This window comes from Micropterus salmoides, unplaced genomic scaffold (genome assembly GCF_014851395.1).
Source record: "Micropterus salmoides isolate LMB-PRFRI ecotype aquatic unplaced genomic scaffold, ASM1485139v1 Ms_hic_scaffold_1, whole genome shotgun sequence".
In the NCBI taxonomy this organism is placed as follows: Eukaryota; Metazoa; Chordata; class Actinopteri; order Centrarchiformes; family Centrarchidae; genus Micropterus; species Micropterus salmoides.
Window position 1 is genome coordinate 38,408,031 of NW_024040040.1, and position 18,257 is coordinate 38,426,287.

The window sequence follows — 18,257 nt, forward strand, 5'->3', positions numbered from 1 at the left end:
AAACGCTTTACAATCAGGCAGGGCGAAGGACGGCCCTGAGGCATCTCAGTTTCCTTGTACGGGGGTCTTAACTGAGGATCAACTTTCATGCAAGCGCTCCCAAAGAAAGATGTTTCTTTGTTCTATCAAGACCAGTCCACACAGCTTCTCTCTCTCTCTCTCTCTCTCTCTCTCTCTCTCTCTCTCTCTCTCTCTCTCTCTCTCTCTCTCTCTGTTTGTCAAGTGGAAGAGATGAGAATGTGAGGAAATTTAATTATGAAAGATGCAAGTTTACTTAAGAAAAGCCCAAAGACGACCAGGTATACACAGTCACATACTGCAAAAACATACAGGGCGTCTAATGCGGGAAGGGACCGTTGATTATAAACATCCTTTTATACAGTCATTCCTTTATCAAAGTAAACAATGTAGACTGACTGTCAGTGTAGAAGTCCAGTGGGCTTCTGTGGCCACACAAAAAATAGAAAATATTTACCGCTCTCTTTCTCCTCCTTCCACTTCCCCCCCTCCAAATGCGGTGTTAATTGAAGATGGTAATGCTTAAATGAGTGTAAGAACAGATTCATTGTTTGGTGATGCAAAATGTAGCTGATGTGTGCAGAAATGCGCTCTCCAAGAGGCCGCTGTGGGTTTGTGTGGAATGAATACAATGTTGGACACAAAGGGAGCACAGCAGAAAGAAAAGTGTCAATCTCCACCTGACTCAGAGCCCATTATAGGGTGAGAGGGAGGCAGAGATGTGAGCGCGTGTGTGTTCGTGCTTGCCTATGTGTGAGTAGGAGAGGTAAAGAGAAAGACGGCCAAAGGTGTTTAAAGCGCACACATCCGTTCACTGTCATGATCAGCAGCTATTATCAGCAGCCTGGATACCAATCAGACTGAATTATTCTGCAGTGGATCGACTAGCAGGGAGTTGACCAATGACTGTTTCCTTTACGCAGAAACAAACACTAACTCTGCTCGGTCTGATTTCATTTCCTACCCTTTCTGTCACTCCTGTTATTGATTGGCTCCTCTGCTTTCAACTAGAACCTCTCTCTTATCAAGCCCACCCTCCTTTATTTATATTGCTGTTTCTCCTTTGTCCACAGCACCCAGCTCGTCCCTTTTTTGTGTGTGCTTGTGGCCGAGCAGTGATGAAATCTTGTGTCCCTGTGGCAACAGGCGCCCTAAGTGCATGTATGTATGCGTATGAGCGTGCACGTGTGTGTGTGTGTGTAGTTTTCAGGCCAGAGCAGTGCAAGCAGTAGTCTGATCCATACTAATGTTCATTGATAGGAAAATCAATGGTGCATTGATCCAAGACTTGGCTCTGAGAAAAGGGCGGTGAGGGGCGGTTGCAAGTGTGAAGACTGGTGGAAGAGCAGCAGAAAGAGGAAGAGAAGGAGAAAGAACAGGAGAGGAAGGAAAGGATTAGGCAGATGAGGATGAGTAAAGAGGGAAAAAAGCAGGAAAGAAAGAAGTTCATGCAGGCCTTCTGTGTGTCCGCAGACGACAGAGATGAGACTTGAGCTCTGGTGGCTGCTGTTAGGGGTGGGTAACTATATGTGTGAACAACCTGTCGTGGCCTAACTATTCTCTTTTCTCTCTGTCTCGCAGAACTGCTCTTGAGAGTGGATGAACAAGCCTCAAATGGAACCTGAGAAGAAGGGGAAAAAAGGGAGGGGAGGGAGAAAATCAATTTTCCCAGACAGAGGCCGGCTGGTCTAATGGAGGGCTAAAAGAAGAGGAGGAGGAGAGGACATATTTTCCTCTGATTACCTTCTGTAGCCTCCCTGGCAAACCTCGAAAGCTAGGATTGCTAGAGCGGCCTCGCTCATCTGACCTTTTCGCAGAAAGGTAGGCTATAGAGTCTGGTTGCTTCTTTCACTTGGCAGCCATGAGGCTTTGAGGTGGAGAGGACACAGGGGGGCTAAATCCCAACATGTAAAATAAGTGACTGCAAGGAAATGGCAAACACAGTGACTTGACAGACTTTGGACTCAAAGGAAATCATGTCTTCATAAGCGGAAATGCTCATCTGTTCTCTGCACTCTTTTGAAGCCACATCTAAATTAGCTTGTCCTTTTTTAATCTCTATGCTGCCCTTTCTAGAAGTAATGTAACCTGCTGTAACCCAGAGAGAGCAAATGAGCTGGATTAAATGGATAAAGGTTCCCATTTGGCTAAGATGAATCATTTATAAAGTATAAAGGAAGAAAATTTGTCATTGGTGTCTCTGCCAAATGAAGGGAGATATCCAGAGTGCCCCTTTGCTTGTGATTCTCCGCTCAGACAGCCTGTACGATGTCATATGACCAGGTCGCTATGTTCAATTTCCTGCAGCAGGCTTGATTATTATAAATTGGTGAGTGAAGTGGACCTTGAGTGCAACGCAAAAAATGCGGGCAGTGATTTGTTCCAGTTCTAGCTGAGTGAATTTTAAATCTTGTTTATGGCTCTCCTCACAAGGTGAAATGCATGCGCGATGGCAGGAAGTTTACTGGAGGATCACCACACCGATGTCAGACAAAGGGAGACGAATAGCTGATATGATAAAAAAATGGTCATAAAACTTGTTATAAACTGATGATGCAACATTACCAAACAATATAGACTGTTTCTAACTAAATAAATGTTGCTACAAGCCATCTGAAGTCAGAGTCTAAAAGGCTGTGACCTGCAGTAGAACCAAAATAAGAATGAAAAAAAAGGGGGCCAAAACAGGGACAGATGTGGCTCCAGAACCGCAAAACCCCTCTACAGCCACTGTACGTCTGCTGCTGTAGCTTTGCGACGTGCTCATTAAACTTGTGAATGTTCAGCCAGCTATTAAACAGCGTTTCAATGAACTTTTCCTTTTCTTTGGAACGCTTACTGTACAAATACAGTTTCCCAGGGAAAGGAAGCCGGCGAAAAAAACCTCCAGAAGGGTTTGAAAAGCTATTAAATGTAGCTGAAGGAGCGCTTGTAACACATTGTCTGTCTGTCTGTTACTGTTTTTTTTCTGTCACTCCCTCCCTGTCTCGTCAGCTCTTTGTGTTTTCCTGTCTCTCGGCCTGTCTCCCTCGGCCTGTGAGGTGAAAGTGGCTTCCATGGTAACGGCACACTCTGTTTATGCCACGACATCTCACTTCATCACAAGCTGTTGATGGCTTTGATTTGATTGTGTGCCTGTGTGAGTGAGTGTGTTTGTCACCCTCCCCACCCAGCACGGCCACCCCACCACCACCCCACCACCCACCATTTCTGCATAATACTCCCTAAAACACACACACACATCTTACAGGTGTTTGTGAGACTAATAGAACAGGTTGAAACTATAATTTACAGACATTTGATGGATCGCATTACTCCATAAAATAAAGAGATGGTATGTGACAGAAGCTATGTTGGTTCTCTGATGAGGCACATATATCTTTCAGGATATGACCTATGAAATACAAGTTTAATGTAACGCTGTAGCAACTACAACAAAAATTGTCTCTTGAGACGCTACAAAAATGCCAACATATGCATATATCTTGTGCAGATATGCCATATGGAGTTTAACTTTCAAACAACTTAAACAAAACCATAAAAAGGAAATTGGCACTTTAGCTGTTAAGATAAAAAAAATGTAAATTTAATCATACTCATTTCCTCATTCTGCGAGCTGATCCCGTACACTTAACCACTTTAATTAGCTGCAGAAACAATGATTATGACTTCTTTTCACCAAAACCAGTCGCCCCCAATTAGTGGAGTACGGGGGGGAGTGGAGGGTAGGATGGTAAGGGAGGGGGTGAGAGCAGAGGAGGGAGGGAGGGATGGAGGGAGGCCCTGGCTAGCTGGACCCCCTGCAGGGCAGAAAGGGGGGAAAAATGGATTCCATACCAGGAAATCCATTAGGGCAGGGAGCGGCGTGGAGCTGGCAGCACAGAGCGGCCGCCGTGTTTTTAAAAATTCCTCATTAGGTGTAATTTCTAAATTACAATCAGCATGGGTAGAATGAGAAGGCGAGGATCTGACCAACTCATCAGGATAATCAGGGTAATAGCATGATTCGGCGTGTGTTGGAGCAAAGAGAGACAGAGATGAAAACCAAAAGAGTGCAGGGGAGGATGGAGGGTGAATTTTAATGCTGCTGCTGACACTGACTTTGTGATGTTTTCGTGCTTTGTTTTTTTGCTAATTTATTTATTTATTTATTTACAACTAAGTGATCTAGATAATTACTCTGTGCTTGTGTGTGTGTGTGTTGCAACAAGCAAATGGAAAGCAAGAGTCTCCGTCTCTTGCCATCGTCTTGCCCCTGACAGACATGGAGACAGGAAAAAATTGGCAAAAGTGAAGCAAAAACAGAGGAAGAAGAGGGCACAGAAATGAGGGTGGGGAGCAGGAGACGAGAGAGGGAGTGAGAGGCCTCAGTAAGGGAGAGAGGAGGGGAAACGGCAGAAGGGGAGGAGGGAGGGAGGGAGGAGAAGAGGTTAATTTGCACATATTAGAGAGGGCAGGATTTTTCATTAAAAAGAGATTGAAGTTGATATATGCCTGTGCGCTCCTGACACACTGTACACTCTGATTGTGTTAAGTCCTTGACAGAACAAAGGACCCCCCCCACACACACACACTCTCTTTCTCTCTCTCTCCTTCTATCTCTAACAGCCATTGCATCTCCGGCAGCATTTTGCAGCTTTAAGGAGCTGTTTCATGGTGAGTAGAAGCACAGACAGACCAGTCATATCACCTCAGAACCCCCCCCCCCCATGCATATGTATACACTTACTCTCTTTCCGATGCAAATTCATGTCCATGCAGGGAAGAAAATGGCTTTCATGCATGTATGCCACCTTTCAATCTACTCCTGTGTGTGTATATGTGTGTGTCCTTCCTCGCTGCAAACAGGAAGTACAAGATGCCAAAGCCTTTTGATATTCGTTCCTATTCCCCGTGACTGAAGGAAGCATTTAATAAAGAGCTACACTCACCACTGTGTGGCCGCACGGTTGCTCGTTTAGCTGGTGGTGTTTCCAACAAGGTGGTTGGGCACTGACTTAGCTTACAGCCCATTGTTCAAGGCCGCCATTCACCTAGGTAAGCAGATCTGGTGTTTGCCTGCTGCTACCTGCTGCAGAAACAACAGAAGCAATAATAACAACAATTACAGTGTTTTTTATGATCTGTTGTTTAGGACACACACAACTGGTATAAATATCTTTCTTTTTCCTCCCCTCCCTTTCTTTTATCTCGCTTCCCTCCGGCCACGTCTGTCATTCTACGCTGGAGGGTTATAGCTGATCTTTGACCTTAGTTAGTGCAGCCCTTGAGACACACACACACACACACACACACATACATACAAGCCTGCACACACAGAATGGGAGATATTGATTGGCGATAGATAGATAGAGCAGGGCTGGCCTGATAAGGAGGACATATTTGATGTTTGTTCTGGCAGTAGAGAGAGAGGCAGAGAGAGATTAAATCACAATGAGCAGCCTGCTTCGTCCTTGGCTCTGTCCCCACTTGAGGCTTTACAGGAGTTTAGGGGTCGAGCTTAAAGGATGACGGGTGAAGGATTGTGGACAAGGGGTGCCCAGTATGCTTAAATCCACTGTGGTAAGAAGCATTGATTAACATGGCCTGTAATGTTATTCAAGGATGTGTTTTTGTACAATCCAAGGTTTTCAGCATTTCAAGCTTTTAGATGCACGACAACAACTGCTTCTATTCTACAGACAGACACCCCCCTGATCCCCCCTTGTCTTCCCAGTGGACTGATTGACAGGCATCAATACATGTCTCTAGGCTCACAATGGGTGTGAGCTCAGGTCTTGTTCCCTTCAACACACACACAGACAAACTGAGAGCTCATTCAACCACACCCACTCTGCATATCCTTCTGTTTAAGAATTAGTTTTTTACCCCCTTTTTCATCCACTGCATTTTCTGTTTGCATGTGACCCATTTAGCATCTATAAGCAGGATAGAAGCAGTTAAAAATGCTTTACAACCCACTATAATGTAGGCTAGTTGTTACAAGATAATGATAGATTCTACAATGTAATGGTCGCACAAGCAGAGAGAAGATATAAAGTCAAAAAGCAGACTCGGTAATGTCACTTTGCAGAGCAAGTTCGCTAACATTAGCTAACATTTGCCACCAACCTGGTCTGACCAGACCAAACATTTTATTTACAAGAGGAAGAGAGTGCTATTTCTTCTTTCCAAAGTTACATAGACTGGCTTTAAATGTTTATTTATGTGCTTGTCTACAATTGTAACTTCTTATATGAAGGAGAACATAGCTGTAAACTAAATGTGTAATGATATGTGATTGCACACATGAACATTGTGTTTGTACAAATCACTCACAGGCAGGTTTGACTCAGTTTTAAACTGTTAATGAGTGTGTTTTGAAAACTCATTCATATGCTCACACATTCATACTTCACATGTTGAGTTGTAGTTGTTGACAAGTACATGAATAAACCCTTACAAATGTCCTTAAATCGGCTTACTTCTACATTATAGTATGTTTATTTAAATTCATCACTTGTTAATTGTTCATCTACTGTATATAAATGTCTTAAGCAGAATCATTTGATGTCAGAATACAATGTGAAAGCTGGCTCACACATGAAAACACGTGTGTGCTCAAGGAGCACATGTGCTCTAAATTCACATGTGCCAGCATTTCCCCTGAAGACATGTAGGCTCATTTTTTCTTTTTCCTGCTTCATGCTAATCTGCACAGGTATTCTTTTGACTACAATTTTGTGTACAATGTCAACTTTGTTGTGATTAATCCATATCATCACTACAATATGATTATTACATAAATGTGGTTAAATCAAAATGGACCAAATCCCCGGTCTGGCGGCGCAGTGACCCAAGTGTCCCCTTTTACATATGACCAGAGTCAACCCAGCATCCAAATCCCCCGGTTGGAAAGGCAGCATGTGTACGTATGAAAGGCTGTGTATGTTGGCCAGTGTGTGCGCGGTCTCAAGGGTTGGGAGATTATGTTGACAAAAGGTGCACCTGGTGCTTTAGATTGAGTTTCTCTCCTCCCCTTCCTCCCTTTATCCCTCTTCCATCCCCCTCTCCCCTTCTCCTCTGGCCATTTCCAACATTACCCTGGGACTTTTAAAAGATTTGACCACAGCTTTTATAATCGTGCCACTAATGCTTGTCAACAGCGTGGGATGAGGGAGACTAATGGAGAAAACTACTTTTTAATATCAAAAATACCTCCCAGTTATGGGAATACGCTTTCTAGTTATATTATACTCTTTTATAATCATGTATAGTGTGTCAGGGCAGATTATTGAGCCTTTTCCTATGTAACTCAGATCTGTTGGGTTTCTGTGCAGCTGATAAACAGATATGCATGTACTGAGTTACATAGTGTTGAGGACTAGTCTTTTGCATCACAATGCATAAGTTGTAAGAACATCAAGAAGTCCTGCTATTTGTTGATTAATATTCAGTGTTTGGTTCTCCAGTATACTTACTTCCGCTCTTTTTATTTTTATTTTATTCTTTATAACAGAGATACATAAGTGATAGAACAAAGATTATCTACTTATGTAAAGTACCAATGATGTAAAATAAATAAATAAATAAATAAAAGTCATGCATTCTAAATCATACTGAAGTAAAAATACTTGAGCAAAATGTACCTAAATGTACCCCACTGCAGATAAATGGTCCCTAGGATGACTGATGTTATTATATGACATTATCAGATTGTTAATACTTATGCAAGTAGTAATTTACTGTTGTAGCCTGTCTGGTCAATGAGGAGTTTTAACTATTTTATCTGTAATTAGGTAGTTCAGTCTAGTGTTTCCCAACTTGAGGGATGCACCCCTTCCAGTGGGTCCCCAGATAAATCTGAGGGGCGTCACATGATTAATGGGGCAGGAAAGAAGACAAATGTTTTGGGGGGTAATGGGAAATATTGGATAACCAGTGGTAGCATTAAAGTCCAAACCTTCAATGAGAGAAAAAAATAAGAAGTGAATTAATCTGATCTGTAGCAGTGAGAATATTAATTTGCCTGCTTAAAAATAAACCTCACAGATGATTCTCTAACTTTCATGTCTTCCCAATAATTTTAGGAGTCCCAGATGCCACAGATGTGTTAAGGCTACCTGTTTGGAAAAGCTTTTACAGTTGACCAGGAGTGGCTTTTTGTGGTCTCTCTCTCTCTACAGGGAAACAGCAGAGATGGGAGTTAGCAGAGAGACACAGGTCAGCTCCTTTTCTGTGATTTTCAAGGACTGTGTGATCCATGTTCAAATATTCAAATAATGCATGCAGGAATGAACACATTCACATCCATCTCTTATTGGAGTAATATTTCAGTCATCAGAGTTGATGCAACGAGCTCAACACAAACATATTTGTATTTGCATGACTACCCCCCCCCCCCCCCCCCCACACACACACACACACACACCACCCCCACCACCACCAAGCACATGGTTGCCAGCCTGCATAATAAATGAGGGCTGCTGATAGGTGCATGAACAGGGGAGGAGCAAAGCTCTCTCTCTCTCTCTCTCTCTCTCTCTCTCTCTCTCTTCACACTCACACACACACACACACATCAGCTTATACCATTATGCAGCCTGGGTTTTTACCATTTAACAGCTGTTGCCGTTGGTGAAATCCCAGGTCTCTTTGCTTGTTGTTGGCTCATTAATCGTGATTGCAGCAGTGGTTCCACTCCTCTCCAATATCTGATGTTCTGATTTCAATACTGGAAATAAGCTTCAAGTCATATTTTCCTGAAAAACCACTGCAGTGTCCTTGAGCAAGGCACTTAGCCCTCAACTGCTCAAGGCAGTGACCCCCCCACCATCCCGCACTTTCTGCAGCTTTTCCCTAATGTTTATTGGCTAATCATAAAAACACACACAAAAAGAGGGAATAATTTATAACACGACTCTCTCCAACCATATCACCTTTAATGTAATTATTACACATACACACGTGAAACTCCCCCAGCCTGTCGTCACTAATATAGACCTCTCACATAGCCAGCCATTTGAAAGTAATTATAAGTAATCATCTGTCGGTGACTGATCTATTTTTATCTGATGATCAAACAGATCTAATCTCAGATCTATATCCCGTCACATTCATTATAACCCCACAAGATTACATTCATCTCTGCCAGCACTACCTGTCCCTATAATGGTGTTTCATTCTTCACCCAGAGCCCATTCACAGTGAAGGTAAATACAGGAAATATAATATGGACGTTTGTCCTTTTTTTTGTTGTTTTATGCCCAGGTAGGATGTAATGCATTATATCTAAGTGTGTGTGTATCATGAATTTCCATTTTCCATTTTATTTCTTACAGGTCCTCAAAACATCCCTATAAATTCGGCCTGTTACCTGTAGTTGTCTTATAAATAAATTATATGTAAATAAATAATAAAATATATTTTTACCACACTCCCATAGTTAAATGGACAAATCATGCTTTAAAAACAACAAGGCATTTAGAAGCCAAAGAAAAATGCCAATTTGCAAAGGAAAAACGGGGGTTCTGGATGAGTTTAATTGAATTTATACATAATTTAGTGCATTTCCGTGTGGTTCATGTAGCTTCCCTGCAGTCGCCTGCTTTGGTCGATGATCTTTAAAACTGGAGGTCGCAGATAGGAGGCTGTGCATTTTACACAAACATCACAGCAAACTATCCTATCCTATCCTAGTGGAATATAGTGATATTATAGTAATATAGTGGATAATTAATTGATTAAAGAAGAACAAAGTTACCAAAACCTCAATACAAGTTATTTTATGAATATCATAAAATATTAGGCTACTGTAATATAGGATATAGGCCACAGTCACATAATCATAAGATGATTGTCATATGTTTATTTAAAAATGTGCCTATCATAACATTACTAGACCCTCAGCTACATGTATGTTACATTAAACAAGAATGTTATGCTATAGGCTATATGTTCATTGCAAGTTTTGCAATACATATCACAGTAGAGCGGTGTCCACTCGCTTTCTGCTTCAGTAAGTGGACATACTAATATTTTATATAATTTCAGGAGAGTGTGTGAAAATTATTTTGTAGCTTATTCCAACATTTGCAAAGATTTTGAATGCTCTGAAAATCTTTCATGGTTCGGCATAACGGGGAGCCTCAGCTGAAGGACGCAGTGATCTGCTGCTTGAAGCTCTTTTGCTGCAGAGCTGCATTTCCCCTTTCGGAGGGGAATAGCAGACAGCATCACTTATTTAAATCACCGCTGAGTTGATATGCTCTTGGCGCACAGTGAAGTTAGTCTCCCCTCTCGGTTTTCCAGAGCTTTCTTTTCGCCGGTAGCCGCAGGCAGCGGGGGCTGGAACGGCTGGCTGACCGCTCACCGCTTCACTCCGCGCGGCAGGCGAGTGGACCAGGCGCCGCTGAGCCCCGGGAAGACGCTACGCCGGGGCGATGAAGTGATTCCGCTACGGCTCATTTTACAGGGGCATATGGTGTAGCTGCATGCAACAGCTTTGATTTAATTCACATTATTAAGAGTTATTTGTTGAGCATATTATATCCTAAATACTGTTTAATATTATTACTTTTGATATTTTCTTTTGTTCGCAGCGGTAAAACATTTTAAGGAAACGTTTTAATTAAAAATGCATAAAAATCAGAGTTACTGTTGTGTTTAAAATTTATTTATTTGCAATTTCCCTCTGACGGTGATGATACTATGAAAAAATAGCCCACATATAGATAGAGGTTTGTCACTGCTCTCTTTCTCCCATGCAAAAAACAACTTCATCATCCTAAAAGTCCAAATAGTTATTTGAAAAACATCCATCTCTTAATTTTATTGATCTAAGCTGCAAGTCCTCATATATACGTCTCAAATAAAGTGTTTCTTTATCTAAGCCCTCGGAGCCACATTTTTTAAATTTGAGGCTGAATCAACAACGCCAGCTTTTCAAAGTAAAAGAATGAACGGCGCATGACACATAGCCTATCACATGTCCTGAAATTTGTCCAGTTTTGGCTCCAATGTGCCATTGAACTGGTAGGCAGAGAGGGAGAGAGAAAGAGAGGGTCCTGGGAAGGATGTGCATATGCGTGTGTGTCAGGGGGTGATAGAGGAGTGTCACTTAGCAAAAGAATACGAGCTATCCGGGAATGAAGAGGGATGAGGGCGAGTCCCGCTGCTTCTCCTCGCCACCATTATCCTACAGGGGAGAGACCTGTGGGGGGGCACACACACCCTGGGAATCTCCTCAGCTGTTCCCCTATACTCTCCTTGCACCCTTCCTCCTATACCCCGGCTCTAAACACCTCTGTTTGCCGGATCTGGTTCCACTCTGCACCGGATCAGGGCCCCTGGCAGCTGACTACAGGTTTCTGGCTTAAGCCTCCTAATGGCAGCCACTCTGTGATGATTTACACTGCATTACTGTACACACCAGCGGCTGCCTCCTCCTGCTAATGGTTTATTACACCGGAGCCCCTCTGAACTTTATTGCTCCTTACTCTCTTTGAGGCTGAGGTCTAATTAAATAATTTAACTGAATTACCAAACATATCCCGAAACCTGTGTAGGAATTACTCATGGCACTTGATTAAGTTGTTTTATGGTTTTATTTCTAGTGTGACGTCTGAGGTGCCCTGCGTGTATCAAGGATGGGAAAGATGATGGCAACAAATGCTGTGAAATAATGTGAAATTTAATGTCCTGTGAAGCCCGTGTGTCTCCAAAACCGCCAACTTTTCAGGATTTAGGAAAGGAAAACTTTCAGCTTTGTGGCAGTGCATTTTTTTCGATGGGTGGGTTTTTAAATTGTTTATTTAACTTACGCAGTGGGAGAATCCAATCCATAAAGCAGCACTGAAGCCTTCAACGTAGCCTATGTGATAAACTGGAGTCACAGTAGACCTGTGGACTGGTTAGAAACACTTAAAGGTGCCGGTTTAATCATAAAGTGGAAGTAGTGAGTGATACATTTAATACAAAAGAAAAGAAAAGAAAACTTTTGCCTCTTTTCTTTTGCTCATCATATTAAAGCAACTTGACTTCCAGCATTTTATTTTGGTAAAAATAAAAAAAATAAAAAGTCCTCTGTTCCTTGGTTTTTTTTACTCGTCTATTTTTTTTTAGATCCATGCAATTTTTTATTCAAAATTATAAGTCAATTTCCGTTTTTCAGCAACACACATAACTCAAGTTGACTTACCTAAATTGTGAATGTAGTAATTTGTGTGTGTGCACGTTGGCAGCAACATTTCTACAGACAAATCATTACAAGCTGTGTCATTTGGTTTTCATGGATGCAATCAGTACAATACAAATAAAATCCAAAATCAAATCTAGCTTTAATGTCGGTTTCGCTCTCCTTCAAGCTTTCTTGATTTCTTGCAATTTTGTTTTCTGCAGCTTTGTTGTCACTGAAAAATGCAAAAAAAAACCAAACAAAAAACAAAAAAACAATGATGACAGTGTTTCGTTTTGAAGCCTGAGTGTAAACACTAGAACTTAAAGAGCCTGCTCAGACATAGGCAGGTAGCTTCTATAGTCACAGCCCAACATTTGCCTAATTGTGCGGGGCTAAATCTTTCTGCTGGCGTGCTATCTGCTCTGTGTATGTGTGTGTGTGTGTGTGTGTGTGTGTGTGTGTGTGTGTGTGTGTGTGTGCTTGCGCGAGAGATCTTCTAACACCACCAGGGTTTAGTAGTGCTTTGACTTTGTGATCAGGCACCTGGTCGGGCAGCACACAGGGGTCCTCCATCAGCTGGTAAGCCCTTCCACCCCAAGAGAGGGTTTTCTGGGAGAGTGTGATCGATGATGGACACAGCAGTTCTGCCCCGTGTGTGTGTGTGTGTGGCAGGGTGGTGCTGCTATTACGGGGAGTGGAGGGGAGGCAGCTCTGATGGTGGAGGCTTATAAGAGAGATGGTTCTGGGTGGTGGTGGGTGGGAGTATGCTGTTTAAACAGCCTGGCTTTGATTGACAGGGCTGATAGTGGGGTGTAGGGGGGCACGGTGAGAGCAAGTGCTTGAAAAGCGAAAAGGGGGGTCGTGTTGTTGAATGCAGGTTAGATTGTGTGTGTGTGTGTGTGTGTGCAGGGAGGGGAAGGGGACTGAAAACTCCTGGGTGGGGGGGGGGGTTGTATTTTGGGGGAGCAGAGGGGCAGGAGGAAAGTGAGCTTTTAATTACCAGGGCAGAAGCAGATGTAGCAGAATCGTGCCCCCACCTCTAAACACACACACACACACTGGTTGTTTCTTGGCAGCTGGAAGTCATCAGCTTTGGGGGGTGTGCGCATATTTGTTCGGACAGGAGCCTTGAAGCACATTGTTTAAATTTAAAGATGTTCAGCTTCTATTGGCACTTCTTAGCTCGATCATTATTCATTTCCCTCCCCCTTGTTACTGAATAAAATCACGTCTTGCTGCTGCCATCTCCTCTATAATTTCTAATGTAATTAATCCCATTATAACATAAACCAGGTAAACCGTTTCACGCTGTTCACAATATCATTTGATATTGTCTATTTTGTCAATTACTTTAAAATAAATTTAGTTCTCAAGGATGACATAATTGGGGGGGAAAAACAAGCGGTGATTTCTTTCACGATTTTTCCTCATCTAAGTCATGATGGTATGGATTGTAGCTCTACCATGTATTATAATACGGTATTACTTGGAGGATGTGTACAATACTAATGTGTGCATATGTAATGTGTTGTATACATGCATTTTAAAACATGCTATCTCATTTTATTTTTAGGGTGCCCTTTGAAATTTCTAGATGAAAATGAGCCCACTAGGCTAACTTTATCTCATTTGCAGTTCAGTTGATCAATAAGCACTGTTCCTATCAAATCCATGTATAAAAGTAAAATAAAAAAATGTAAAATGCATAATGCATAATGCATAAATGCCTGTCTAAAACTGTATAATAAATGAATTTAAATTAATATACTGAAGACATTGTTACTGCTGTAACTATTCAAATCCACAGACTTTCTATCAGGAATTAAAACAAATATTTTGAAAGTAGAAGTGCATTATATTATTCACAAAAAGTAAGTGTTGTGATTTAAACAATAATTTTAAGCATCAGCAAATGTAAATATCTCACTATTGTGAACAAATTCACAGTACTGTATATTTTTAATACAAAGACAGAATGCTCCTTTTACTTTATCCATAGTGTTTCTTTATTTTGGTGTTTTGAAATACAATGTCAACCCCCCCCCCCCCAATATTTTCCACTTGTACAAAATTGATTCAAACAAATGTGTGCACAGATGAAAACACGGTGCCCCAAGTATAAAATGACTTCTCAACAAAATGGTGCAAAACTTAAAAAAGAAACACAATGTCCCTGAACATATAAAAATAAATTAATACTTTGTGTGTCCAGTCACTGTCAACCTTTTTGTCTGGTCCTAAAGATTCACACACACAAGCTGAGGCTTCATTGGCTTTCCTTCACACCAGCACGGCCAATCACAATCACTTATGTACACCAACGGCCAATGAGAAAGGTCTATGTACACTTAACGAGGTAAAAACTGTGCCACTTAACTTCCCCCCTCCCCCTGACACACTTCCTCCCCCCTACAAACAGCTATATACAGCCACACCCTCTCCATCAGCCAACTATCAAGTAGCTTCTAGCTTTCAAACACAACACAGAGCAGAAGTCAGTAAAAGGGTTTACAGCAAGAATGGACTGTATGACGAAAACAAAACAAAAAGACAAACAAAACTTTACACAGTAGTACAAAATGATGTTTAACTGCAACACCAGCAGGCTTTTAAAATATATCATCTTATGCCCATCACACAAACAAACTCCCAATAAATAAAAAGCACAATACAAAGTTGGCTTTGAAAGTAGAGAATGCAGCAGAATAGTATTTCCTGGTTTTATTAAAGAGGTGGCCTGAAGTTACCAAGTTTATTTAATTTGTTGCCTTAGCAACGCAGCTTAATTACCAGTAGAGTTGTAATGAACTGGGCTGAGTGACAGGGACACAGGTAAAAAGGAAAATAAATCCCGCCTCCCCCCTTGGCCTCAGGCACTTGGGTTTGGACCCTGATCGGCCAGTCCTGACTGTTGAGGGTTTTTAGCGGCCGCTGCCGTCGGCCTGTTAGGTCCTGATAGGCTGGTCCTGCTCAAGAGGTAGGTGTAGCGGGGGGCTCAATCAGGAAGGTGAAATGTAACGACTTCCACGTGCTGACAACCAACTGCATAATTTCTCTTTTGTGAGTCTGTGCTGTGGATAAATGCATCCCTCTGATCATTCAACTTGCTGTGCACCCCCCCCCCCCCCCCTTATTTTACATTTCACTTCCCTGAGAGGGCCCCCTGTATCTGGCCCAGAGAAGAGACAGTCAAAAGCAAGGCTTCTGCGGTGACTGTACGAGGCTTGGCTCAATGACATTAATGGATCTACACAAACGGGGTGAAAGAGACACGGGAAGAGAGGAAACAGCGAGAACATGTGGGATATTTTCACAAGCGTTTCACCCAATATTCCCCTCCGGGACTGCTGCGAGACAGATGTCAAACATACATCTGCTACTGTTAACTCCTGTGGGTAGGGGACTCTACTTTCTTTCTTTTTTTTTTTTATATTCATGTATTTCTGCTATATTTTATTTTTTAAATTTGTAGTTCTGTGTATGTGCTAGCTTGTGCACTGGGTGCACAACTCTGATCACTGAAGCCCCTGAGAAAGTGAGACAGCAGAGAAACCGGACCGAGAGATGTGATGCAAATAGCATGACACAGCAACAAGAGAAAGAAGAGAAAGACGAAAAAGTGAGAAAGAAGCAGAGCAGAAGATTAGAGAAGAAAATGTTGAGAGGAACTAATTAAAGGAAAAGGTTTTCTGGGACCTGTTAAGTCAACTCACCTGTTTGGGAGAAGAGAACGGACACACCATGTGCTTACTGACACTTACATGCTAAGTTGCTACCAGTGATATCAAGTGAAAAATCATTATCTCAACAGTGACAAAATAAGAACCTGAAGCAGCACTAAAGCTACAAAGTAAAACCTCTAAAATTGGATGGAAATAAATAGTACAATTTAACACAAAAACACTGTGTTAAGACTGTAACCTGAAAAAGTTGCAGAAATAAACCTGGCAATATCGAGTGACTGCAAATGAAATGCTATCACTCACCATAGTGTGTGCCAATGTATTAGCACAGACCACTATAAAGAAGAGCCGACTACGAACATGGATTTCTCTGCTGCCATGTTCTCATCGCTTAACTACAAAGTTGACCAACAGGGCTGTTCGCCCGGAGACTCTGCATATTTATTTAAAGAAAAGCAACCAAAAAACCAAAACAAAAAGAGCGTCTGCCGTCATGTCTTCTCCTGCCCTGCGACGCCCACGGCCTTCTCGGCTAGCCGTGGCTTCTGTGCCCCCGAGGCGTGTGTTTCAGTGTGTGCATGCTGCAGTGCCAGAAAGGGGTTGGCGGTGATGGCGCCTTGGCCCTGGCTCTGGGCGCCGGGCAGCAGGTTGTTGATGGGCAGCTGAGCGGAGGAGAGCGGGATGGAGGGAATCTGGGCAGAGGAGGAGAGGGACTGCAGCTGCTGGAGGTCCTGCTGCTGCTGCATCAGTTGGTAGAGCAACACCTGCTGCTGCTCCTGGGCGGGGGGAGAGAGGGAGGGAGGGGAGATGGAGGAAACAAGGAGGAAAAGGAGGGAGCAAGAGGAAAATGCAGGAGAAAGAAATTGGGATAAAAAGAAAGTTTCAGATAAGAAAGGAAGAATAAGGGTTAATAAGCTTGGTGATTTAGGCCATTATCCAAAGGAAAATTGTAGGTCAATGTCTTTGTATGTGTTCAACTGTGTGTGATAGTGGTGATGACAGTAAGTAGTTGCAAGCCTTCTAGTGTGTGTGGGTGTGTGAGTGTGTGTCGTACCGCTGAGGGCTGTGAGGACAGCAGCTGTTGGAGCTGATGCTGCTGCAGGAGGAGTCTGTGCTGCTCAGACAGCAGGCCGAGCCGCGCGGCGCTGACAAGACAAAAACACAACTCGCTAAGACAAACACAACAAACACGGTGTCCTCACGCTATCGGCTCTTAGCATGAGATATTTTAATGCACAATTTCGATTTTAATATTTACACAGAGGGGCCCACCAGGAACTGCTGACTGCAGCAATATGCGACATACATAAAACAAACATGACAACTAGAGTATTGGCCCTGAAGAATTTACTTCAGTTGCCAAAAAGCTAGAAAATGTGATATTGCTAAAAGGGGATATGGATTTACATAACCACACACACACACTAAACACGCAGGAATACATCTTACAGTGTCTTTTGACAGACTTTAGGGACATGAAGTAAACAGAGCTGCAGCTGAACTGACTTCTGTCTCACCTGTTCTTGCTAGTTGCTGAGCTGCTACAATCCAACATGCAAGCAAAGGGAAACAAAAGCGGAGAGGGCGCAATAAAGTTCACATTCAGACATCTTGGGAAACAAAGAGGCGAGGTTGTTCCCTTACATAACATTAGGAATCATTCTGGTATTTTCAATACTTCAAGATGAGCTGAAGGGACAGAGTGGCTGAAATCTCCAAAGTCAAAGGAAGGCCACTGGAATGCATTTGGAGACCTTCAATCCACTGACGGTAAACTGGTTTGCTGTGGTGGGTGAGGTGACACCACCTGCATTCAGTTTTGCTTGACTCCTTATGTTTCTTTAATCTGAGTGTCTGGATGATCAAAGCAGCCGTCACACGTACCTATTATTAACAGGCAACGTGACGCCCGTAGCTGCTCCTGTAGTGTGAGGGCTGGCGGTGCCTGCCGGCGTCTGGATCACCCCGTTGAGTGTTCCGACAATTCCCCCCATGCCCAGTGCACTCCCTGCACCCAGAGCCCCCATCAGCCCCGCCACCCCACCCAGCCCGGCTGAGGTTGTTCCCGCGGCGGCGACGCCATTGAGCTGCGGCGGGCTCTGGGAGACAGAGGGAGGGGTGGAGAGAGATGAAGTGGAGCCGCTACTGCTGTGGCCACCACACGACGCGCTGTCCTGAGAGAGGAAGTGGGAGAGACGAACCCCTTTAATGATGATCTTTGAAGGTGTACTTCATTACAAATGTAATGTGTGATCACTGTGGTTCACCTAATTTACCGTGTAATAAGGTGAAAAATCAAGACATTAACTCGCATAACAAGACCTCATCATTAGATGCTCGTTTCACTGAACTGTAGCTAATTCCGTTATTACATTAATAACATGTTAATGCACCGTGTT

At 42.8% G+C, this 18,257-nt stretch overlaps 1 protein-coding gene and 1 long non-coding RNA gene across 7 annotated transcripts in view; one reads left to right on the top strand and one right to left on the bottom strand.

The window, feature by feature from the left end:
* The first annotated feature begins 1,087 nt into the window (after positions 1–1,087).
* Positions 1,088–10,649, top strand: LOC119899772. The gene is made up of 4 exons (XR_005443911.1): positions 1,088–1,179; positions 1,600–1,839; positions 8,088–8,220; positions 10,309–10,649. It is a non-coding gene; the product is annotated as an uncharacterized LOC119899772 (long non-coding RNA).
* Positions 10,650–16,272: 5,623 nt separating this feature from the next.
* Positions 16,273–18,257, bottom strand: part of mllt10 (MLLT10 histone lysine methyltransferase DOT1L cofactor) — a 41,108-nt gene continuing 39,123 nt past the window's right edge. For 2 of the 6 annotated variants that reach the window (XM_038726514.1, XM_038726532.1), the window contains 4 exons: positions 17,743–18,032; positions 17,376–17,399; positions 16,913–17,003; positions 16,273–16,634 (listed from right to left, as the gene is read on the bottom strand). In XM_038726514.1, the coding sequence (XP_038582442.1) occupies positions 16,350–16,634; positions 16,913–17,003; positions 17,376–17,399; positions 17,743–18,032 (690 nt within the window). In that variant the 3' untranslated portion in view covers positions 16,273–16,349. Of the gene's footprint in view, positions 16,635–16,912; positions 18,033–18,257 lie in introns of those variants that run through there. The other 4 variants (XR_005445324.1, XM_038726551.1, XM_038726524.1 and 1 more) reach the window with 4 other exon arrangements.